The sequence below is a fragment of the Salmo trutta genome, chromosome 38 (assembly GCF_901001165.1).
Source record: "Salmo trutta chromosome 38, fSalTru1.1, whole genome shotgun sequence".
Classification (NCBI taxonomy): domain Eukaryota; kingdom Metazoa; phylum Chordata; class Actinopteri; order Salmoniformes; family Salmonidae; genus Salmo; species Salmo trutta.
The window spans coordinates 18,898,446-18,924,116 of record NC_042994.1 but is presented as its reverse complement, the minus strand read 5'-3'; the positions used below and the strand labels follow the sequence as shown (position 1 = coordinate 18,924,116).

The 25,671-nt window shown below is 42.5% G+C and overlaps 3 protein-coding genes across 3 annotated transcripts in view; all 3 read left to right on the top strand.

Annotated features, from left to right (window-relative positions):
- LOC115177999 (TOG array regulator of axonemal microtubules protein 2-like) overlaps positions 1 to 11,404 on the top strand; it is a 48,520-nt gene extending 37,116 nt beyond the window's left edge. Inside the window, exons 3-10 of the mRNA XM_029739010.1 lie at positions 1,305 to 1,856; positions 2,246 to 2,507; positions 2,854 to 2,986; positions 3,185 to 3,290; positions 3,442 to 3,677; positions 9,546 to 9,704; positions 10,463 to 10,594; positions 10,928 to 11,404. Of these exons, the coding sequence (XP_029594870.1) occupies positions 1,305 to 1,856; positions 2,246 to 2,507; positions 2,854 to 2,986; positions 3,185 to 3,290; positions 3,442 to 3,677; positions 9,546 to 9,704; positions 10,463 to 10,594; positions 10,928 to 10,937 (1,590 nt within the window). The 3' untranslated portion in view covers positions 10,938 to 11,404. The remainder of the gene's footprint in view (positions 1 to 1,304; positions 1,857 to 2,245; positions 2,508 to 2,853; positions 2,987 to 3,184; positions 3,291 to 3,441; positions 3,678 to 9,545; positions 9,705 to 10,462; positions 10,595 to 10,927) is intronic.
- Positions 11,405 to 21,381: 9,977 nt separating this feature from the next.
- On the top strand, positions 21,382 to 23,663 carry LOC115177998 (uncharacterized). The gene is made up of 4 exons (XM_029739009.1): positions 21,382 to 21,790; positions 21,978 to 22,529; positions 22,919 to 23,180; positions 23,527 to 23,663. The coding sequence occupies exons 1-4, from the start codon at positions 21,650 to 21,652 to the stop codon at positions 23,661 to 23,663; spliced, it is 1,092 nt and encodes a 363-aa protein (XP_029594869.1). The 5' UTR covers positions 21,382 to 21,649.
- A 230-nt stretch (positions 23,664 to 23,893) lies between these two features.
- On the top strand, positions 23,894 to 24,514 carry LOC115178027 (TOG array regulator of axonemal microtubules protein 1-like). Its single transcript, XM_029739036.1, has 2 exons — positions 23,894 to 23,963; positions 24,115 to 24,514. Exons 1-2 carry the CDS (start codon positions 23,895 to 23,897, stop codon positions 24,352 to 24,354), a joined length of 309 nt encoding a protein of 102 aa, XP_029594896.1. The 5' UTR covers position 23,894; the 3' UTR covers positions 24,355 to 24,514.
- Positions 24,515 to 25,671: the final 1,157 nt, after the last annotated feature.

Sequence of the window (25,671 nt, the reverse complement as noted above, 5' to 3'; positions counted from 1 at the left end):
ACAGAACGAGCAGTATGGCTGGTGGCATTGTCACGCTGGAGGGTCATGTCAGGATGAGCCTGCAGGAAGTGTACCACATGAGGGAGGAGGATGTCTTCCCTGTAATACACAGCGTTGAGACTGCCTGCAATGACAACAAGCTCAGTCATATGATGCTGTGACACACCGCCCCAGACCACGACGGACCGTCCACCTCCAAATTGATCCCGCTCCAGAGTACAGGTCTCGGTGTAACGCTCATTCCTTCGACGATAAACGTGAATTTGACCATCACCCCTGGTGAGACAAAATCACGACTCGTCAATGAAGAGCACTTTTTGGCAGTCCTGTCTGGTCCAGCGACGGTGGGTTTGTGCCCATAGGCGACGCTGTTGCCGGTGATGTCTGGTGAGGACTTGCCTTACAACAGGCCTACAAGCCCTCAGTCCAGCCTCTCACAGCCTATTGCGGACAGTCTGAGCACTGATAGAGGGATTGTGCGTTCCTGGTGTAACTCGGGCAGTTGTTGTTGCCATCCTGTACCTGTCCCGCAGATGTGATGTTTGCATGTACCGATCCTGTGCAGGTGTTGTTACACGTGGTCTGCCACTGCGAGTATGATCAGCTGTCCGTCCTGTCTCCCTGTTGCGCTGTCTTAGGCGTCTCACAGTACGGACATCGCAATTTATTGCCCTGGCCACATCTGCAGTCCTCATGACTCCTTGCAGCATGCCTAAGGCACGTTCACGCAGATGAGGAGGGACCCTGGGCATCTTTCTTTTGGTGTTTTTCAGAGTCAGTAGAAAGGCCTGTTTGGTGTCCTAAGTTTTCATAACTGTGACCTTAATTGCCTACCGTCTGTAAGCTGTTAGTGTCTTAATGACTGTTCCACAGGTGCATGTTCAATAATTGTTTATGGTTCATTGAACAAGCATGGGAAACAGTGTTTAAACCCTTTACAATGAAGATCTGTGAAGTTACTTGGATTTTTACAAATTATCTGTGGAAGACAGTGTCATAAAAAAGGGACGTTTCTTTTTTGCTGAGTTTATATATATATATAGTATTTACAAATTCATCACACATTTATGATTTTATATGGGAATCAAAAAGCTTTCATGAATGTTCACCATTTGCTCAGTGCTCAGCGCTGTCAACAGACCCCATTATGACATATCACTGTGTTTATTTTGTGGTTTCATAGACATACAGTAGGCCTACATCCATAACATCTTTAGCTTAAAAGCTTTATATGACACACTGTAGAAACTATTTTGACTACTTCCCTTCTGCTATTCATTTCATACTGTACCATTGTGATCCAGGGCCATCAGGAGAGCTACCCAATCCCAGAGGGCCATCGGGGCTTCATCAGTGATGCCAGACTTCTGCAGATGCAGAGAGCTGAGAGAGAGGCCATGGAAGCAAAGCAAAGAAAGATAAGTGCTATCCATGAGAATTATGTCCGGACTGCTCTCATCGGGGTTGGCAGCACCTTCGCGCACCACTTCGTCCCCTCTATTCAGTGCATTCCGCGGCCGAAAGCTCCACCGAGGCCTTTGCCACGAAGGCTTGAACACATAGCTCTGGCCCCACTGAAGAACGTGGTGGGGGTGGACGGAGCCCAAGTTCGACCCGGATCTCACTCTCTGGAGTCCATCCAGGTAAATGAGTCATTCAGCAGCAGTAGCGTGCGGCCTGTTCCCGTCCCTCCCACTGGAGCTCCCTCCAAGAGGGGCAAGAAGAAGAAGGGCAGGCGGGGAGTCAAAGCCCTGAAAGTCCAGTTGGTCCAGGGCTGTGCTGACAACAACGGACCCATTGACCTGATGGAGGAGGTGAGGGACATCGAGGCTCACCTGAAGGAGGAGGCCTGGAAGGTAGGATGGACTTTGAATTTATTGTAAATGTGAAAATTTGTGAAAACACAAGTGTAGACCTTACTGTGAAACCAACAGTGCAGTTCAAGAAGAGTTAGGAAAATATTTAACAAATAAACTAATGTAAACAATAATAATAATAAAAGTAACACAATGACAAAACAATAACGAGGCTATATACAGGGGGTATCGGTACCGAGTCAGTGTGCGGGGGTACAGGTTAGTTGAGGGGGTACAGTGTGCGGGGGTACAGGTTAGAAAGGATACTCTCTTTGACGGCATGATAGAATAGATCCTAGAATACAGGATCTCTGTGTATTAGTTTATGTATATACTAGTTCTATATGCATTTCTATGATGGGAGCATTCTTTTCTGGTCTACGCCAAAGGTGGTACATGAGGTGAAGGCCATGAGCAGGAGAAGTTTGGGCTCGGCCATGTCCATGGGGGAAATAGCCACCAGCTCTCTGGGAAGCCTGAGCTCAGTGGATATGAACACCCCTGCGGAGCTCCGTGACTACTTGGATGTTGGGACCCCGGTAAAGTCGCGTGACAGCCCACCCAGGCCTGCTCCCCCTCCTACCAAGCCCAGGAGCAAACTGCCTCGGCCTACAAGGTTCCTTAGCCTGCAAATGGCTGACACCGGCTCAGGTCAGTCCCTCTCATGTACTCACACTAATTTAAATTAGACAGGGAGATGAAGCTAGGTAGACTGATAGTTGGAAGGGAAGGGACACAAATGGATTTAGCCCAGGGCTAAGACATTTTTCCACACTGGCTTTGCCTGTTGCACAGTGAGATAACCTTTGCTCAAGGCGAATTAGACCCTGCTTCTGAGCAGGGTGAGCACCAAAGAAATGTGTGCTAAATTTAAAATGATATATTACTAACTAAGATGTTCTGGTGTTAAAAGCTACAAACAGATATGGAAATGAGTAAATACATAAATACATACATACAGTTCACAGAGAGATAGATGTCTGCTGTCAACCCATAGACAAGAAGGCAGCCAGTGAGCCAAAGGGCCAAATAAAGAAAGGTCAGGACCAGGCCAGATTGCAGCCCCTGTCCAACCCAGAGCAGGCCCTGACTAAGACCTTTAAGCTGCTCCACTCTGCCTCTGATGACTGGTGAGCATTCACGGTAGACAAGACCAATGGAGCTAGGCTAAAGGAAGCACAGTGTAGTGTCCTTGGAAATGTAGATTTGAGCTACAGAGCGTAGAAACTTCTGAAATTAAGAGACCAGAGTCCTAATTGATGAACATCTTTATAATGTTTTTGGAAAATGTTGTGGAAATTGCTTACGTTTCTTTCACTGAATTGCAGGGAGAAGAAGATCGAGGGCTTGACCTCTCTCCGTGTGATGGCTCAGAACCACATGGACATACTGATGCCTAAACTCCATGATATCTGCCTTGCCATTATAAATGAGGTAGCTGTATTCATTCACTGCCCTATTCATTCATCTGCACAAATCTGCTACATTTGGAGAACAAGCCAAATTATTGTGTCATGTTTATGATGTTCGTGGGTTGTACTGCTCAACATTAATAGTTGGTCCTGTGCGTGTTATTATGATTCAGGTGAAGAACCTGCGCTCTGCAGTGTCCTGTGCTGCCATGGCCACACTGGGTGACATGTACGTTCACCTCCAGAGGGCCATGGACAGTGAGGTGGAGGGGACGGCACGCGTGCTGCTACACAAAGCCAGCGAGGCCAACAACTTCATCCGGCAGGCCGCCAACTTTGCCCTGGGTCACATGGTGCAGAGCTGCACCCCTACCCGTGTCATGAATGCCCTGCTGGTCGGTGGGCTGAGGTAAAGAGGGAGAGGGGTCAATTAACACTCACTAAGGGGTAGATCCGGACTTCCACAAATGTTCACTTTGTCTCACATTGAAAGTTTGACTCGAGTGGAAGTTAGGATTCACTCCAAACAGACCTGAACTTTCTGGTGCAAAATGGTCACTGCTCGCTTAGGTATACCACACATTAGATTAGATTCAACTTTATTGTCATTGAACAAGTAGAAGTACAGTACAACGAAATGCAGTTAGCATCTGACCAGAAGTGCAAATAAAAGAGTGCAAAAAATGTACAAGTAAAACAATTAAGTACAATGTATGTTATTAAGTTGGATGTATAAATGTGCAATGAAGGCAAATGGCAAGTCTAAATGTGCAATGAAGGCAAGTATTAGGGCCGGGACAATGCCAGTATCGCAATATATTTTCAATGGCAAAAATGAAAACACAAAGCAGATCTCACTCTTTGGTCCTTTAAAAACCTGCTGTATTTAAAATATTGTGTGATATAGCTTGGAAAATAAGTGAATATTACTCAGGATGACAACATAATGATATTTGTTTCCAACATTACGTCTGTTTTCCTAAAGAAGTTAAATCCGCTTCGTGTTTTGGATACTGGTTTCGTCCCGGACCTAATTAGCAGTGGATGTATGTCATCTCTACACAAGAACATTTGTTAACACTTTATATGAAAGTGATGCTCCAGAACAGGGCCGGCTCTAGCCTCTTTAGCCTCTTGTGGAGGTTTGGTTGGGAGGCCCCCACACCAAGCGGGCCCCCAAAAATTATGGCACCCCTCTTGACGGCGGAGAGAAACATGTGCATATTAAAGTTAATTTCCTGTAATTCGACACTACAGTAAATGGTGACCCCGATGTGATATATCTTAAAGATACTTTGGACTAAATTTGAGTTTATTCTATTCTATTATTCTATTGGGGCAGCAGGTAGCCTAGTCGTTAGCGTGTTGGACTTGTAACCAAAAGGTTGCAAGATCGAATCCCTGAGCTGACAAGGTAAAATCTTTCGTTCTGCCCCTGAACAAGGCAGTTAACCCACTGTTCCTAGGCCGTCATTGAAAATAAGAGTTTGTTAAACAAATAAAATTATCATATATAATGAACCTATGTGAAGGCGAATATGCAAGCAATCTATTGATTTGATCAAAAAGGCAAGAATGTTCTCACATTTGATTCGAATAGGGATGAAATTCTTTACTGCTGGCAATATGCACTGAGTATACCAAACATAGGGGGGGCGTGGGGGTCTGGTGAACACGTCAGGGTTCTATGGCCGCAGGCAGAACAGCAGAAACAGGGTCAGCAGCACGACCAGGTGGACTAGGGACGGGGACAGCCAGGAGTTGTCAGGCCAGATAGTCCTGAGGCATGGTCCTAGGGCTCAGGTCCTTCGAGAGGGGAGAGCGAGAAAGATAGGAGAATTAGAGGGAGCATATATATGATCACACAGGACACCAGATAAGACAGGAGAATTACACCGGATATAACGATATCACCCTAGCCCCCCATTCAAAGGCACTTAAATATTGTCTTGCCCATTCACCCTCTGAATGGCACACATACACAATCCATGTCCATATTGTCTGTCACGACTTCCGCCGAGGTCGGTCCCTGTCCTTGTTTGGGCGGCGTTCGGCGGTCTACGTCACCGACCTTCTAGCCATCGCCGATCTACTTTTCATTTTCCATTTGTTTTGTCCTTGTCTTACACACCTGACTTAGCCTTCCCTGTAGCTCAGTTGGTAGAGCATGGTGTTTGCAACACCAGGGTTGTGGGTTCAATTCCCACGGGGGGCCAGCACAGGAAAAAATAAAAAATAAAAAAATGGATGCATTCATTACTGTAAGTCGCTCTGGATAACAGCGTCTGCTAAATGACGTAATTTCATTCCCCCAATTACTTGTTCATTATTTAACCCTCTGTTCCTCCATGTTTGTTTGTGAGTGATTGTTTGTTTATAATACGGTCCGTTGTTGTGGCCTCGAATTATTGCGTTGTATTTGTGAATATTTGAGTAAATTATGTTTATTACTCATATCTGCTGTCCTGCGCCTGACTCCTCTACACCAGCTACACAAAGGCAATATTACATTGTCTCAAAACTTTAAAATCCTTATTTAACCTGTCACCTCCCCTTCATTTATACTGATTGAAGTGGATTTAACAAGTGACATCAATAATTGGATTCACCTGGTCAGTCTGTCATGGAAAGAGAAGACGTTCTTAATGTTTTGTATACTCAGTGTATTGACATGCATAAGAAAAAATACGAGAGAATGTTAATTCTAAAGCTTGCTGTGCTTTTACTCGGGAAAAACTAATAGCAACACAGCAAACTACTGATGAACTTCCCAGAGGAAATCAGAGCGCAGCATAGAGCAATTGGAAGCAGAACTTCAAGCATATGAAAAAGAGCATGATCAGACTAGGTCATTTCTACATGATGCGCAGCGAGATTTGTTAGAACAGAGCACAAATAGGCTCCAACGCGACATGTCTGACTGAGATGCAGATAGCTGCAAAGTCAGTCCCACCTAGGGTGTGGCCATGCCAGAGTATGTGAACGGAGTGAGGAGTGGAGCTTGCCCTATTTGACTGGATCGTGGAGCAAGTTTCCCAGAGGCTGGAGCTTCGGCTTTCTCGCCCCCTTCAATTTCGCTCCAGTAGTACTCATTTTACAAGCTCAGGGCATGCCCGGCCCAACATGCATTTGTAGTCTACTTGTGTGCTGCTATAACACCTTGCTTTAGCTACTGTCATCTAATATTCTAAATATCTTCATAAAGAAGCTGATAAAACACACAGGTGAAAAATCAAGGAGACTTACAAAGATGAGGAGGACCAAGAGCAAGAGAGGGAGTGCGGTTATGTAGTGTCCACAACTAAAAAATGAAAAGATAGGTATCCCGAAAGCATGTACTTACTACGTGTACATGCTAACAGAAAGGAACGAGGTGGGTAGCTAGGTAGGTGTCATTTTAGCGCATTATTTATAAACAAAAAATTATCTCTAAAAAGTTCAGTTAATTTTCCTTCTATTATCAACACAATAGGCCATCATTGATGGCATGTTAACTAACTCTATTACCTCTTTCAAGGAGCATTCTGTTTTGATAGGGATATTTGACCTAAAATCCTTTAGGCCTACCTACAGAACAAAATAAAAATAACTATGCATCCCTGCCCAGCCGGGCATTAGTGGCCCAAACGGTGTTTAGCATCCCAAGTGGCTCTGCAAGAGCTGAGAGCGTATTCTCTGCGGCTGGCCTGCTCTCCAGGCACAATCACATGAGCCTGAAGCTACAGACTCTGGCCAAACTCATGTTTCTAAAAATGAATTCAAAGGCACTGTAGACTGAGCCTAATGAGGCATTTTTATTTAATTTGTATTTAATTCTAAGTAAGTCAATCAGCATGTATGTGCAATGTATAGACTATAATGATTTAATACAACAAAATGTTGTTTAAATGATGAGCTTACACGGAACTCAAACTGGCTGCGCGCGTGCGCCATAGTGTTGACAGTACCAAAATATAACAACTAATTTACAAAAAACTTTGCAGCACAAACAAGTTACAACGTGAAATCGCCTCTATCCCATTCAGACCTTAGAGGACCAAACTACATCTCCCATAATGCAACGCCCGCACCAGCTCAGCTAACCGTCTGCATCACAGAAAGGCATGATAGCTAGCAACAGCAGCACTTTTAGCACTCTGTAAACTATATTAATAACAACAATAAAACTCTGAAAGTTACATGTTTCTATAGTCTCACATTCCCTTATAACAATATCTACAGCATTAACCTTGGGATGTTTTATTTATTTCACGTTATGGACTTCTACAAAGGAGTAATCTGCAAGACACACCTTTCTCAGTGTTTTCTCGGACTGAGGAGAACGGCAGCTACGGGTAGTACCAGGGTGTTAGTAGGTGACGCAAGCACCCAGATGAAATAAAATATATTTAATGAAACAAAACCCGAAGATGTTAACATCATTCAGCTACTGTAACTGCCCACCTAACATCAACAGGCAGCACCAGTAGCGCAACAATTAAAAATGGACACCAAAAGTAAAGTTCCTGGCGATCAAAGCGATCTGACTCCCCCTTCTGTCTGAACTTGGAATATTCCTGTTCGCGGGCTTTGGCCCTGAACCTGGTTGTTCTGTTCTGCGTTGTGTACTATTCTAATAATTTGAAGTTTGATGGAATAACCATTTTAACTCTACTACAAATACATTTCGTATTAGGCTACATGTCTGACTCCTGACCTATTTAGAGTGTTTATAGGCTGTTTAATACGACATGTAGCCTATTTGAAATTATGAGTGCTTCTTACAGTCACCTTTTCCTGTTGTTTACTTAAATATGGTTTGGTTTCAATATTTCAAAACCAAATGGTAGGTTATACGCCACAGCTTTCAGCGAATCAGCATTCAGAGGTCGAACCACCCGGTTTATAATTTCAATTATCTCGCCAACCCCCTCGTTACCACTCTGGGTAGCAGAGTTTCAGTTGTGTTTACATCTGTAGGTCTGATATCTGATTGGAAGTTCACTTTTATAGTAGCATATTGGTTAACAACTCACATTGTTTTATTTTAACAACTCAGAGGCTTTTAAGAGTCTTAGATTCATTGTCTCTCTTTTTCTTTGTTCCTGACCTTCTCTCTCTTTTTCTTTGTTCCTGACCTGCGCTAGTGAGATACGCTCTCTCTCTCTCCACCCCAGCGACTCTTGGGGCATGGCCTTTCAGGCTATGACTTCTCTCTCTCTCTCCCTCTCAGATCATGCATAAGGTATTGCATTGTAATGTTTGTTAATGCCTTGTATATGATTTCATAATGTTAAATACCTTTCCACTCTCAGTCCAATTCTTGCAAGTCAATGTCAACTCATTGCCTAATGCTTGCTTGCATATTTTAAGTATCTTTATAGTGTAAAATATAAACATTTTAATGTATAGTTATATATCAAATACTACCACACTACAAAGTCAATCAATTTAATATACACCATCACAAATATTAACATTTTTTCATTTAGGCAGGTCTTAAGAAACATGATATTAAACCTCTACGGAATCAGTGTCCCCCCCGCGGGACGGTTGAGCTAATGTAGGCAAATGTGATTAGCATGAGGTTGTAAGTAACAAAAACATTTCCCAGTACAGATATGGGCAGAAAGCTTAAATTCTTGTTAATTTAACTGCACTGTCCAATTTACAGTAGGTATTACAGTGAAAGAATATCAATATATTTGTTTGAGAAGAGTGCACAATGTATTGATAAACATATTAGGCACATTTGAGCGGTCTTGATACAACATTTTGAACAGATATACAATGGTTCATTGGATCAGTCTAAGACTTTGCACTGACACTGCTGCCGTCTAGTGACCAAAATCAAAATTGAGCCTGGGCTGGAACATAAATACATTTATAAATATGTATATTTATAGGCAATGAGTTGACATTGACTAGCAAGAATTGGACTGAGAGTGGAAAGGTATTTAACATTATGAAATCATATATAAGGCACTATGATCAAATACCTTATTAATTATCTGATAAATCATGAACAAATCATTTAAAATAGCGTTTATAAATGTGTAAATGACTATTTATAGATTTCTCATTGACATTTACAAATGTAGGAATAATGATTAATAAATGGTAATTGAACTCTTCACAAACAGTTTATAAATGGTATATTAAGGGACTTTAATATAAAGTCTTACTGAACATTTTGATCCATCGATGAGACTTCATCAATACAATCCATTATCATTTGTCTCCTAACTCATGTATCTCTATGACATGTAACTGATGTGCTCTGTTTTTCCTTCCTCAGCCACCGTAACGCTGCGGTGAGGAGCTGCACTGCTCAGCACCTGGAGAGACTGGCTGAGGTCATGGGGATGGCTCGTCTCCTGTCGGGGAAGAAAGACCTCACTGACCGTTTCTTGATTGCCGTCAGTAAACTGGCTGTGGACCCTGCACAGGAAGTCAGGTGGGATGTTCCTCCTGTAAAGTCGCTTGCTTAAATATAATGGCCGGCCTTAATTTAGGCCGTGATTCAATCCATGGCTCGCTATAGCACTAGATCGCCGACAATGCAGCTTGTAAAGGTAATTTACTCTTGAGTCGACATCTGCAGCATTTACCACGAATACAAATTGAAATTGCCTTTAAAAGCCACATTGTCAGCTGTCTACAGCATCTATGCTAAAGGGTGTCATGGATTGAATTGCGGATTTTAGGTATTCCAAAACAACCACAGGTTCTCTTGGAGGGGAATAGTAATTGAAAACAAATAGGAAAAATTAGAAACACAAATAAGTGCTACGTGGCATAGGAAAATCCAGGTCCAGGCACTCATGTGGGTTTGAAAGTTAAAAAGCCAAAAGCTTAGCTGAAGCCAAAGGCCGCCAGGGATGTTCTTCTCCCATCGCCAACTAGCGACCTCCTGTGGTGACCAATGCACGCTGACACGGTCGCCAGGTGTATGGTGTTTTCTCCAACACATTGGTGCAGCTGGCTTCCAGGTTAAGCGGGCTTTGTGTCAAGAAGTAGTACAGCTTGGCTGGGTTGTGTTTCGCAGGACGCACGGCTCTCGACCCTCTTGCAAATTCAACCTAATGTATGTCTTATTTTGATGGGGTATTTTTTCTCAGGTTGCCATCGTTTGAGTACTGTTTTTAATCACAGACAGGAGAAATTATTTGATATGTTGCACGTTTAAGATGATATTAATATCTTTGTCCACAGGCATCATGGTCGCAATATCTTGAGAAACGTGGCCACCAATGGCGACTTTGCTAAAATGTGGGACAAATTCGCTCCGAGGAAAGAGCGAGAATCCTTGAGGGAGGTCATCTCAAAGGTTAACCTCAAAGAAAGGTACATTCTCTCTGGATGATTAGAAGAAGTATGACAAATGAGCTGATATGATTACAGAACTCTAATCCCACTGGGCACTGACATCAGTTCAATGTCTAGTTTTGATTTAAATTTGGGAAATCAACCAATGTGAAATTAACCAAAAATGTTGGTTAAAAGTTGGGTGAAAAAAATCTAATTGTGTTTTCCACATTGATTCACCGCCATCACATAGATTTTTTGTTGTTGTTGAAATGAGGTGGAAACAACGTTTATTCAACCAGTTTTGGCCCAATGGGATGAATTTAATATACTGTAAGATTATATCTTTCTGTCTTTTCTCTTTTTCAACAGGAATATCTGAATAATCCCCAACTTGACTATATGTTTGTATCTAAATATTTGCACATTTCCCAACTTGACTATTATCCCCTCCAGTCCCCAAACTCCAATATTTTCGCTCATTCTAAGAAATTTGACACTATCATCCAAACCCCCATGTAAATGCATCTTTAAGCTGCATCGACTCCTTGTCCAAGTCCTGAATTCACTATAAGGCAATATGAACCACATTCAAAGCACTAAATGACCTTTCCTCGAAGCTCCTATCTGATCTACCAGCTCAATAGTGGTCTACTGAAACCATTCTCACCATCTCAGGGGGTGCTCAGATCATCAACCACTGACCTCCACACCATCCTCAAAACCAGCAGTCCTCTTTTGGAGGCAGATTGGTCAGTGCTCCTGTATGGCACCAACATTGTGGATTTTCATCCAATGCTTCTGGACTATGAGAACATTCTTTGGACAATAAAACTAGGTAAAATGGAAGCTGGCTACAGTCTCAGTTTTATCCTCCAAGACAGTGTGAGGATGTGTAACAACAATACCTGTAGTTTAATTTCATGATCAGGGCCAGATTACCGAATGGGCACGCAGGGCACCTGCCCTGTGGGCCCCGACCTCCAGGGAATATCATCATAACATCCAAAACTAAAAGTATAGTGGATGTATATTACAGTACGTGGACGTTTTACAATTCGTGAGCTCGTTTCATAATTTGTAGCCATGTTTAATATACATTTGTGCTCATTTTGTAGAAATTCGTGAGCATTTAAAAACATTTAGTGGGGATGTTTTATATCAATTTGCTTACTGGTGCTCTTCCATGCCGTCTCGAGGAGGGGTGCGTCACTTGAGTGGGTTGAGTCACTGACGTGATCCTTCTTTCTGGGTTGGTGCCCCCCCCTTTGGTTGTGCCGTGGCGGAGATCTTTGTGGGCTATACTCGGCCCTGTCTCAGGATGGTAAGTTGGTGGTTGAAGCTATCCCTCTAGTGGTGTGGGGGCTGTGCTTTGGCAAAGTGGGTAGGGTTATATCCTGCCTGTTTGGCCCTGTCCGGGGGTATCGTCGGATGGGGCCACAGTGTCTCCCGACCTCTCCTGTCTCAGCCTCCAGTATTTATGCTGCAGTAGTTTATATGTCGGGGAGCTAGGGTCAGTCTGTTATATCTGGAGAATTTCTCCTGTCTTTTCCGGTGTCCTGTGTGAATTTCAGTATGCTCTCTCTTTCTCTCTCTCTTTCTCTCTCTCTTTCTCTCTCTCTCTTTCTCTCTCTCTTTCTCTCTCTCTTTCTCTCTCTCTCTCTCTCTCTCTCTCTGATGACCTGAGCCCTAGGACCATGCCTCAGGACTACCTTGCCTGATGACTCCTTGCTGACCCCAGTCCACCTGGCTGTGCTGCTGCTCCAGTTTCAACTGTTCTGCCTGCGGCTATGGTACCATGACCTGTTCACCGGACGTGCTACCTGTCCCAGACCTGCTGTTTTCAAATCTCCAGAGACAGCAGGAGCGGTAGAGATACTCTGAATGAACGGCTATGAAAAGCCAACTGACATTTACTCCTGAGGTTCTGACCTGTTGCACCCTCGACAACCACTGTGATTATTATTATTTGACCCTGCTGGTCATCTATGAACATTTGAACATCTTGGCCATGTTCTGTTATAATCTCCACCCGGCACAGCCAGAAGAGGACTGGCCACCCCTCATAGCCTGTTTCCTCTCTAGGTTTCCTCCTAGGTTCTGGCCTTTCTAGGGAGTTGTTCCTAGCCACCGTGCTTCTACACCTGCATTGCTTCCTGTTTGGGGTTTTAGGCTGGGTTTCTGTACAGTACTTTCAGATATCAGCTGATGTAAGAAGGGCTTTATAAATAAATTTGATTTGAAATTTGGTTTGATATATGCTCCTTAAAACCAATGAGGAGATGGCACGTGGGTATATGCTCCTAAAAACAAATGAGGTGATGGAAGATACAGGACTTGCAGCGCGTCCAGTGTCACAAATAGAACCAAGTTGTGTTTTAGCACCTGGCTAAGCAGATGCTTGCGTGCGTGCAATGATTGAATAACATGTATGTGTTCATTTATTTTGCAACTGGTCTGGTCAGCATGTTAGAGATAGACAGGACTCCAGTCATGTCATACTGCAAAACACCACTAGATACCGGACATACCATTTGCATAGATGGGAATAACCAAGAATTCATGTGAAATCCATTCATGAGAATATTTAAAGAAAGGGAAAGGGGGATAGCTAGTTAGAGTACAAGTGGAAAAGGGTAGTCACTGGTGGGGACAAAAATAATGTTTGCTTCTTTCCGCCACACATTACAGCAGTGGTTGTTGTATTTTCTGTTCTGTTTGATTATCACTGGATTTGGGCTTTGTTGCCCTTGTTTACAGTGACCTAAATAATGCTCAAGTAAAAGATGGTGCCTCACAACCACGACCACCCAGAGTTTATGCCATTGGTTTCTACATCCAGCTTCTAATGGTGCATTTCCATACAGGATTTACCCAGTATTTTACCCATGGATCTGGTAGACCTGCTCTCATTTGGGGCCAAGGCAATGCTCTGTGTTCTTTTCAGTTGTTTTTTACATAACAATGGCTATCTGTGAACTTTAACACCTTCTCACAAAGCAACAGACTTAAATGATGCAGAGATTGATGATGCCGTCACCATAAGTCTTTAGAGCTGACATTAACATAAAACCCTGGTCGAAACCCTGGAGTGTGGGTAAGTCTATATGGAAAAGTACCACTAGAGGGAGCCACATCCCAACATGTGATCCTGGATCCACAAATCTATCAGCAAGTGTCAAAATTTATGCAAGGTCTCAGTCTCACATCAGAATTAGACGTTCATCCATGTTTCTCAAACTTCAAAGTTGTTCCAAACGTTAAATCTCAAAGTGTTAAAGGTTAAGTTTAGGCATTAACACCGAAATCTTAAGGTTAGGCATTAACTCCAAATGGTTAAGATAAGGGGTAAGGTTTGGCATAGTTTTGTTATAAGCCTATCAAAACTGACTTTCTATCGCTGGATTCAACCATGAAACCTTTGGAGTCAGAGGCAGATGCTTATCCACATCCACAATGTCCTAGAAAAACCAAAACTTACTTAAAGGTAACAGCGCTCACTGTTGCCCCTGGTGGCCGGTTTCCACATCATATCCTGACATCCTCAGCCATGGATGGATGTCGAATACTGACTTGTATCACGGGTGATCTACCTGCAAAACTCTGATTCCATTCCAGTCTGGCTCAGTTCAGCAAATGTAGCAATTGGACATTTGAAAACGTAGAAAATCCAATTCAATGATATTGTTGTTTCCTGAACTGAGTGAACTCATGAACTGCATTTGACTTCATTTTCAGAGTTAATTGAGTTGAAATGGAATGAAGGCCAACCCTGCTAACCATGGTCCTTCCCTGTAAAGTCTAGAGCTTTCCCATCAAAACCCCAAGCCCCCATCCTTGTCTACAGTGCCTTCAGAAAGTATTCATACACCTTGACTTATTGCACATTTCGTTGTGTTACAGCCTGAATTCAAAATGGATTAAATATGTTTTTCTCTCACCCAGCTACTGTGGTGGCTAATTTCCGCATTAACAAATGAGGAGTTACAAAACACACCAGTCCGAGTTAAACTACATCTTTAATACTTAATTAAGATACTTTTGCAAACGTTCTTGACCCCACCAATGCATTCTCTCGAATGAATCATTTAATGAGGTGCTTACAGAATGGCTCAGGGATCTTTTATAGCAACGATACAGCCCCTTCAACGTACATTGACAAACCACAGATATTTAGTAACAGTTCACAAAGGTTACGTTTTGTATGACAGATATCAATAAAACACATCAGACAGTAACTGCTATGTCAACAGGGTTCATTGAATAGCCCAGTATCTGGTCCCCTTAGAACTGTCCCTGGTACGGTATTGAACAGATGGCATATATCCAATGGCATATATCAATTGTCAACTCTAGATACTCCCATCTCAAGCAAACCCCCTCTTGACCCCACTCCTGGACAGGCTCACTGGGGGGGAGTGAGCCTCTAGGCTATATATTATCACAGGATAAGTGTGAGATCTAAGAGACCATGGTCCCAGACACTGCCATAAACCTCCCCACAATAAGGAAAAGGAGGGTGTGACTTGCTCACAGACATTGTGGAGACAAGTCATTGGTTCCCCAGTAATCACGCCATCCCTTCACATGGTTTAAGCATAGGTGAAGAGACATTCACATATGAAGACAATATTTCATTCTGTCCTCCTCTCTTGCTGATATTCTGCAGAGCAACAGAGACAAGTAAAAGACAAGTCTGACCTCTTCCCCTCTCTGGGCCCACAGTGTCTGAGCCCCAGAAAAGGGAAATGTGTAACTGAAAAGACACCGGAGTCCAATGGACACTTTCTAATGACAAGTACCTCAAATAAGCATATTATACTAATAAAACATCTTAATTATCTATGTTACCCAACTAATTCTGATTCGTCCACGACATTCCCCTCTCAAGGGACTCCGTCCCTTCTAGAGAATCAGAACAGTAACGTTACAGGAGAACCAGTGTCTAAACACAGGCTTCATCACAACAGAAAAGACAGTCATCCCTCTGTGTCCCCTCTCAACTTAAAAGAAAATCACCAGATTTAAGAACATTCATTCACATAGAACATACATATATTCTATATAAACCAAAAATCACAAAACAATAACTCATTTCCTGGGGTTCCTGCACATAACATCCCAAGAAACTCAGCACAGTCTCTTATTACCATCCCCCAACATTTACTAAATACTCTAGCAATTTGTCTGGGAAGGTTATGATACACAGTCACCTGCACAAACCCATGAAGAAAAACAAAAAATGCATACAGTTTATGAGATTCAAAGCTATATTTTCCATAGACAGTAAAAATCACATAATGAATGCATAACGCAGTGCATGCACCAATGGAGTTTAATACAATAATCTTTAGTTATCTATCACACTCCAATGGATCAGCATAGTATGTTGGAAATGACTATTTCCATCCCAGAAACTATAATTAGCATATCTTGTTGTACAAATCCAGGTAGTGACTCCTAGTTAAAATAAAATGTATCCCCTTGGTGCCTAATGAACATGACCCAAGACAAACATCATGATTCCACTATTTATAAGGCAATGCCTATAGATCCAAATAGATTAGGATCATTTTCACTCTCCTGATCAGAGTTCACCCATGTCATTCACCATGGCATGCTTATAATAACGTCAACATCTTTAGTTCATAACAACAATCAAAACAATCAATCCCTACTACATTAATTTCTTCACTCATTTAGATATTAACATATTGAACTCAAATCAATCCTTCATTTTGAAAATTCATTCAATTTCCAAATAAAATCATAATTAGAACTCAGTTAATTATCCAACCAAAATTTCAAAATGACATTGCTCAGTGATTCAAATTTGTCTTATCACTCAAAGTAAAAACTAAATTTAAACACACATCAATATTAGCAGAATGTACATTCATTTTAACATCCAGTATAATTATCCCATAATTTCTACTATTAACAATTTTATCACGATTATTCTACAGATCAGTATCTCAATGCATTCTTAATCTAAATTACTATAATTTTACGTGGTGTAGACCTCTACAATCAACCTGATACCCCAAAAGTCTGAACAGTTTTGGGCACAGTTGACCAAACCCCTCTCTCCAGGCACTGATTCTTCTGGCGTCCTCTTCGTTCTTCTTCAGATAGCTTTAAAGTTCAAAGTGAATGACCCATTATAATGTCCCAATGTCAATGTTTCACCTTAGATGCCCATTATGTCTTGTCCATTCGTCAACCAATATATCAGCAACATAAGAATAGTTTAGAACAGCACCTTTTCCCATGCTCACTCCACGTGGACTCCTCTCACACTCCTGAGAGAAACATGAGAGAAAAGCAGTTGATAGCTTATATCAGATACTGTACACCGGTTGCTAGCTCGGCCATTCCTCTCAGTAGAAATGGTTCGGACAGGGCCATATTCAATGCCTTCGTCACTCCTTCTTCAGCCAATTAGAGGGGGTTTGAGGTACACACACTTTTCGGTCCAATTATCTCTTCCATGCATTAAGATACCGTCTGATGTCACTTTTCATGATAACCTCGAAAGAACAGATCAGAACAACAGTTTAGTTCAGTTCATTAACTACATGATAAATTATTACTTTTACCAATTATTCTTAATACAAATGTCTAAACATTATTCAAAGAGAATAACAACAAATTCTATTGAAATTATTCTTTCACATTGGTTAATACTTCCCATCACAATTTCAACTCCATCGCAGAGCCACAGAATCAGGAAGTTAGACCTATAACCCATCGGGAATAGAACAGAACAAACAACACAACAATACACTCCTTCACATATCACTCAAGGTGTGTAAACTTCAATCCAAATTTCAAAGAACTGAATCCAAAACCCTCAAAGAACTGAATCCAAAACCCTCAAAGAACTGAATCCAAACCCTCAAAGAACTGTATCCTCCCCCATTTTTTTTAAACACATGACTCTCCATGAGAGTAATGTATTAAAAAAAAAACACTGCTACAAATCAAAAGATAAAACAAAATGTCAAATAACATAACCAAATGAAAATCACAACTCTGAAAACCTCCACAAAGAAAAAATTATTTACCCATATGGTCATAGGAAAACAGACTTCAAGCAGCCTACCCTAAGTGAAAGGCAATGCCCTATATCACATAGGTCCAAATTACAAATATGTCTAAGAACTTTAAATTCCATCATAATTATACATTTCACGAATTACCTTGAAATCAGTATAACAAATGACCTAAAATGTATTATCCAAATGGCTTTCCCATGAGGCTGATCAGACCACACAGGAAAACCCAGACAAAGGTCATAATTCAAACTCCTTCACAGAAATGTTTCTTACTATTTTAGACAAAACAAAATTCAAACATCAAACATTTTCTACATGTTGCATCACAGGTTACCCAGAACATTTCATTAACAAAAGAATCCACATCTTTAATTAAAACTCAGGTAAAAAAACTTCCAAAAATTCCATGTGTATACCCCTTTGAGATATTTTAGCACTAAGTCAAATGGAAAACTCACCAATCCCAGAGGAAAGAGATAAACAAATCAAACATACTATTTTAAAAACACCAAGAAATAGTAATAACAAATGTGTTGTGTGTGGGTATTTGCAAACCCTAAAGTAAAAACAAACAAAAAATGTCCAGGCCTCTTCCATTTTGGTAGTTTATGGCCTCAATCTCACTCACCCAAGATTATAGCCCCAGCCCTCCAAGGTGCCCCCCTCACAAAGGAATACACACTCAGAGCTCACGTAACAGAAGCTAATTTCTAAAAATTAGACTTCAAGTGTGTTTTGCTCACCTCTTTCTTTAAAAAAAACTAAGTTCGAAATGTGGTATTCACTCGGCATGCTGCCTCTCAGATCAAAGGTGGGTCCATCTGCTTCGTTCCCGAAGTGTGGTTTCCCTGAGATCCCAAATTTGAGGGATCCCTCGTGCACGATTTACCTAGGTCGTCAGGAGCGATCACCAAGTGAAGATTCACATCCCATCCTCATTACCAAATGAGGAGTTACAAAAAACACACCAGTCCGAGTTAAACTACATCTTTAATACTTAATTAAGATACTTTTGCAAAAGTTCTTGACCCCACCAATGTATTCTCTCGAATGAATCATTTAATGAGGTGCTTACAGAATGGCTCAGGGATCTTTTATAGCAACGATACAGCCCCTTCAACGTACATTGACAAACCACAGATACTTAGTAACAGTTCACAAAGGTTACGTTTTGTATGACAGATATCAATAAAACACATCATTAATTATCTATGTTACCCAACTAATTCTGATTCGTCCACGAAACTACACACAGTACACCATAATGAAAAATTGAAAACATATATTAAGAAATGTTTGCAAATGTATTGAACATTTAACACAGAAATATCTAATTTACATAAGTATTCACACCCTTGAGTCAATACTTTGTCCAAGCACCTTTGGCAGCGATTACAGCTGTGAGTCTTTCTGGGTAAGTGTCTAAGAGCTTTCCACACCTGGATTGTGCAACATTTGCGCATTATTCGTTTCAATATTCTTCAAGCTCTATACCAGGCAGTGTCAGAGGAAGGCCCTAAAAATTGTCGAAGGCTCCAGCCACCCAAGTCATAGACTGTTCTCTCTGCTACTGCACAGCAAGCGGTCCCGGAGTGCCAAAAGGCTCCTTAACAGCTTCTACCCCTAAGCCATAGCACTGCTGAACAGTTAATCAAATGGTTACCCGGACTATTTGCATTGACCCCCTTATTTTATTCATATTTGTTATTATTTTCTGCACTGACTCTCTTCCATAGGCTTGATATACACTCACTGGACTCTAACCATACACTTACACATACTACACTGACACTCCAAAACACACACACACAAAATGGTTTAATGTAACATAGTCAAGGTGTTGGAATGGCCATCACAAAGCCCTGACCTCAATCCCATAGGGCAGAACTGAAAAGGCGTGAGCGAGCAACGAGGCCTACAAACCTGACTCAGTTACACCAGCTCTGTCAGGAGGAATGGGCCAAAATTCACCAAACTAATTGTGGGAAACTTGTGGAAGGCTACCCGAAACGTTTGACCCAAGTTAAACAATTTAAAGGCAATGCTACCAAATACTAATTGAGTGTATGTACACTTCTGACCCACTGGGAATGTGATGAAAGAAATACAAGCTGAAATAAATCAATCTCTCTACTATTATTCTGACATTGATCCTAACTGACCTAAGACAGGGGATTTTTACTAGGATTAAATTTCAGGAATTGTGAAAAACTGAGTTTAAATGTATTTGGCTAAGGTGTATGTAAACTTCCGACTTCAACTGTATACGGATATGTATATAAACTCAGCAAAAAAAAGAAATGTCCTCTCATTGTCCACTGCGTTTATTTTCAGCAAACTTAACGTGTAAATATTTGTATGAACAAGATTCAACAACTGAGACATAAACTGAACCAGTTCCACAGAAATGTGACTAACAGAAATGGAATAATGTGTCCCTGAACAAAGGGGGGGTCAAAATCAAAAGTAACAGTCAGTATCTGATGTGGCCACCAACTGCTTTAAGTACTGCAGTGCATCTCCTCCTCATGGACTGCACCAGATTTGCCAGTTCTTGCTGTGAGATGTTACCCCACTCTTCCACCAAGGCACCTGCAAGTTCCTGGACATTTCTGGGGGGAATGGCCCTAGCTCTCACCCTCCGATCCAACAGGTCCCAGACGTGCTCAACGGAATTGAGATCCGGGCTCTTTGCTAACCATGGCAGAACACTTATATTCCTGTCTTGTAGGAAATAATGCACAGAACGAGCAGTATGGCTGGTGGCATTGTCACGCTGGAGGGTCATGTCAGGATGAGCCTGCAGGAAGTGTACCACATGAGGGAGGAGGATGTCTTCCCTGTAATACACAGCGTTGAGACTGCCTGCAATGACAACAAGATCAGTCATATGATGCTGTGACACACCGCCCCAGACCACGACGGACCGTCCACCTCCAAATTGATCCCGCTCCAGAGTACAGGCCTCGGTGTAACGCTCATTCCTTCGACGATAAACGTGAATCTGACCATCACCCCTGGTGAGACAAAATCACGACTCGTCAATGAAGAGCACTATTTGGCAGTCCTGTCTGGTCCAGCGACGGTGGGTTTGTGCCCATAGGCGACGCTGTTGCCGGTGATGTCTGGTGAGGACCTGCCTTACAACAGGCCTACAAGCCCTCAGTCCAGCCTCTCACAGCCTATTGCGGACAGTCTGAGCACTGATAGAGGGATTGTGCGTTCCTGGTGTAACTCGGGCAGTTGTTGTTGCCATCCTGTACCTGTCCCGCAGGTGTGATGTTTGCATGTACCGATCCTGTGCAGGTGTTGTTACACGTGGTCTGCCACTGCGAGTATGATCAGCTGTCCGTCCTGTCTCCCTGTTGCGCTGTCTTAGGCGTCTCACAGTACGGACATTGCAATTTATTGCCCTGGCCACATCTGCAGTCCTCATGACTCCTTGCAGCATGCCTAAGGCACGTTCACGCAGATGAGCAGGGACCCTGGGCATCTTTCTTTTGGTGTTTTTCAGAGTCAGTAGAAAGGCCTGTTTGGTGTCCTAAGTTTTCATAACTGTGACCTTAATTGCCTACCGTCTGTAAGCTGTTAGTGTCTTAATGACTTTTCCACAGGTGCATGTTCAATAATTGTTTATGGTTCATTGAACAAGCATGGGAAACAGTGTTTAAACCCTTTACAATGAAGATCTGTGAAGTTACTTGGATTTTTACAAATTATCTGTGGAAGACAGTGTCCTAAAAAAGGGACGTTTCTTTTTTGCTGAGTTTATATATATATATAGTATTTACAAATTCATCACACATTTATGATTTTATATGGGAATCAAAAAGCTTTCATGAATGTTCACCATGTGCTGATGTGCTCAGCGCTGTCAACAGACCCCATTATGACATCACAATGTAACGGAATCCTTGCCATGATATCATTGCTGGTTCCATCTGACAAGCAAAATTTCATTTCCACTCATTTCATGATAGTTCTCTCACAGAGATAGGTTAAGTTCTTATTTTGAGAGTGTTAATATTTATCATCAATGGCTTATCGAGGAAGAAAATCAAGTGAGTTTGACAAACTCCAGAAGGAGAACTCTCAGATGAAGAGCGTCATCGAAAACTTGAGGAAGCAAAACATGGCTTTAAACCAACAGGATGACCAGGACAAGTTTTCAAGTTTTGTAAGGCTCATCAGTATTTCAAACGTATTTCAAAAATATCACTGTGTTTATTTTGTGGTTTCATAGACATACAGTAGGCCTACATCCATAACATCTTTAGCTTAAAAGCTTTATATGACACACTGTAGAAACTATTTTGACTACTTCACTTCTGCTATTCATTTCATACTGTACCATTGTGATCCAGGGCTATCAGGAGAGCTACCCAATCCCAGAGGGCCATCGGGGCTTCATCAGTGATGCCAGACTTCTGCAGATGCAGAGAGCTGAGAGAGAGGCCATGGAAGCAAAGCAAAGAAAGATAAGTGCTATCCATGAGAATTATGTCCGGACTGCTCTCATCGGGGTTGGCAGCACCTTCGCGCACCACTTCGTCCCCTCTATTCAGTGCATTCCGCGGCCGAAAGCTCCACCGAGGCCTTTGCCACGAAGGCTTGAACACATAGCTCTGGCCCCACTGAAGAACGTGGTGGGGGTGGACGGAGCCCAAGTTCGACCCGGATCTCACTCTCTGGAGTCCATCCAGGTGAATAAGTCATTCAGCAGCAGTAGCGTGCGGCCTGTTCCCGTCCCTCCCACTGGAGCTCCCTCCAAGAGGGGCAAGAAGAAGAAGGGCAGGCGGGGAGTCAAAGCCCTGAAAGTCCAGTTGGACCAGGGCTGTGCTGACAACAACAGACCCATTGACCTGATGGAGGAGGTGAGGGACATCGAGGCTCACCTGAAGGAGGAGGCCTGGAAGGTAGGATGGACTTTGAATTTATTGTAAATGTGAAAATTTGTTAAAACACAAGTGTAGACCTTACTGTGAAACCAACAGTGCAGTTCAAGAAGAGTTAGGAAAATATTTAACAAATAAACTAATGTAAACAATAATAATAATAAAAGTAACACAATGACATAACAATAACGAGGCTATATACAGGGGGTATCGGTACCGAGTCAGTGTGCGGGGGTACAGGTTAGTTGAGGGGGTACAGTGTGCGGGGGTACAGGTTAGAAAGGATACTCTCTTTGACGGCATGATAGAATAGATCCTAGAATACAGGATCTCTGTGTATTAGTTTATGTATATACTAGTTCTATATGCATTTCTATGATGGGAGCAATCTTTTCTGGTCTACGCCAAAGGTGGTACATGAGGTGAAGGCCATGGGCAGGAGAAGTTTGGGCTCGGCCATGTCCATGGGGGAAATAGCCACCAGCTCTCTGGGAAGCCTGAGCTCAGTGGATATGAACACCCCTGCGGAGCTCCGTGACTACTTGGATGTTGGGACCCCGGTAAAATCGCGTGACAGCCCACCCAGGCCTGCTCCCCCTCCTACCAAGCCCAGGAGCAAACTGCCTCGGCCTACAAGGTTCCTTAGCCTGCAAAAGGCTGACACCGGCTCAGGTCAGTCCCTCTCATGTACTCACACTAATTGAAATTAGACAGGGAGATGAAGCTAGGTAGACTGATAGTAGGAAGGGAAGGGACACAAATGGCTTTAGCCCAGGGCTAAGACATTTTTACACACTTGCTTTGCCTGTTGCACAGTGAGATAACCTTTGCTCAAGGCGAATTAGACCCTGCTTCTGAGCAGGGTGAGCACCAAAAAATGTGTGCTAAATTTAAAATGATATCATAATGAACTAAGATGTTCTAGTGTTAAAAGCTACAAACAGGTATGGAAATGAGTAAATGCATAAATACATACATACAGTTCACAGAGAGATAGATGTCTGCTGTCAACCCATAGACAAGAAGGCAGCCAGTGAGCCAAAGGGCCAAATAAAGAAAAGTCAGGACCAGGCCAGATTGCAGCCCCTGTCCAACCCAGAGCAGGCCCTGACTAAGACCTTCAAGCTGCTCCACTCTGCCTCTGATGACTGGTGAGCATTCACTGTAGACAAGACCAATGGAGCTAGGCTAAAGGAAGCACAGTGTAGTGTCCTTGGAAATGTAGATTTGAGCTACAGAGCGTAGAAACTTCTGAAATTAAGAGACCAGAGTCCTAATTGATGAACATCATTATAATGTTTTTGGAAAATGTTGTGGAAATTGCTTACGTTTCTTTCACTGAATTGCAGGGAGAAGAAGATCGAGGGCTTGACCTTTGTCCGTGTGATGGCTCAGAACCACATGGACATACTGATGCCTAAACTCCATGATATCTGCCTTGCCATTATAAATGAGGTAGCTGTATTCATTCACTGCCCTATTCATTCATCTGCACAAATCTGCTACATTTGGAGAACAAGTCAAATTATTGTGTCACGTTTCTGATGTTCGTGGGTTGTACTGCTCAACATTAATAGCTGGTCCTGTGCATGTTATTATGATTCAGGTGAAGAACCTGCGCTCTGCAGTGTCCTGTGCTGCCATGGCCACACTGGGTGACATGTACGTCCACCTCCAGAGGGCCATGGACAGTGAGGTGGAGGGGACGGCACGCGTGCTGCTGCACAAAGCCAGCGAGGCCAACACCTTCATCCGGCAGGGCGCCAACTGTGCCCTGGGTCACATGGTGCAGAGCTGCACCCCTACCCGTGTCATGAATGCCCTGCTGGTCGGTGGGCTGAGGTAAAGAGGGAGAGGGGTCAATTAACACTCACTAAGGGGTAGATCCGGACTTCACAAATGTTCACTTTGTCTCACATTGAAAGTTTGACTCGAGTGGAAGTTAGGATTCACTCCAAACAGACCTGAACTTTCTGGTGCAAAATGGTCACTGCTCGCTTAGGTATACCACACATTGGATTAGATTCAACTAACTGTCATAGTACAAGTACAGTACAACGAAATGCAGTTAGCATCTGACCAGAAGTGCAAATAAAAGAGTGCAAAAAATGTACAAGTAAAACAATTAAGTACAATGTATGTTATTAAGTGGGATGTATAAATGTGCAATGAAGGCAAATGGCAAGTACAAATGGCAAGTCTAAATGTGCAATGAAGGCAAGTATTAGGGCCGGGACAATGCCAGTATCGCAATATATTTTCAATGGCAAAAATGAAAACACAAAGCAGATCTCACTCTTTGGTCCTTTAAAAACCTGCTGTATAAATCCGCTTCGTGTTTTGGATACTGGTATCGTCCCGGACCTAATTAGCAGTGGATGTATGTCATCTCTACACAAGAACATTTGTTAACACTTTATATGAAAGTGATGCTCCAGAGCAGGGCCGGCTCTAGCCTCTTTAGCCTCTTGGGGAGGTTTGGTTGGGAGGCCCCCACACCAAGCGGGCCCCCAAAAATTATGGCACCCCTCTTGACGGCGGAGAGAAACATGTGCATATTAAAGTTAATTTCCTGTAATTCGACACTACAGTAAATGGTGACCCCGATGTGATATATCTTACAGATACTTTGGACTAAATTTGAGTTTATTCTATTCTATCATTCTATTGGGGCAGCAGGTAGCCTAGTGGTTAGCGCGTTGGACTTGTAACTAAAAGGTTGCAAGATCGAATCCCCGAGCTGACAAGGTAAAAATCTGTCGTTCTGCCCCTGAACAAGGCAGTTAACCCACTGTTCCTAGGCCGTCATTGAAAATAAGAGTTTGTTCTTAACTGACTTGCCACATGTTCATTATATATGATAATTTTATTTGTTTACAAATAAAATCTATGTGAAGGTGAATATGCAAGCAATCTATATTTTTGAGTTATGGAAATCGACTCGTATTAATGATTTGATCAAAAAAGGCAAGAATGTTCTCACATTTGATTCGAATAGGGATGAAATTCTTTAGTGCTGGCAATATGCACTGAGTATACTTAACATAGGGGGGGCGGGGGGGTCTGGTGAACACGTCAGGGTTCTATGGCCGCAGGCAGAACAGCAGAAACAGGGTCAGCAGCACGACCAGGTGGACTAGGGACGGGGACAGCCAGGAGTCGT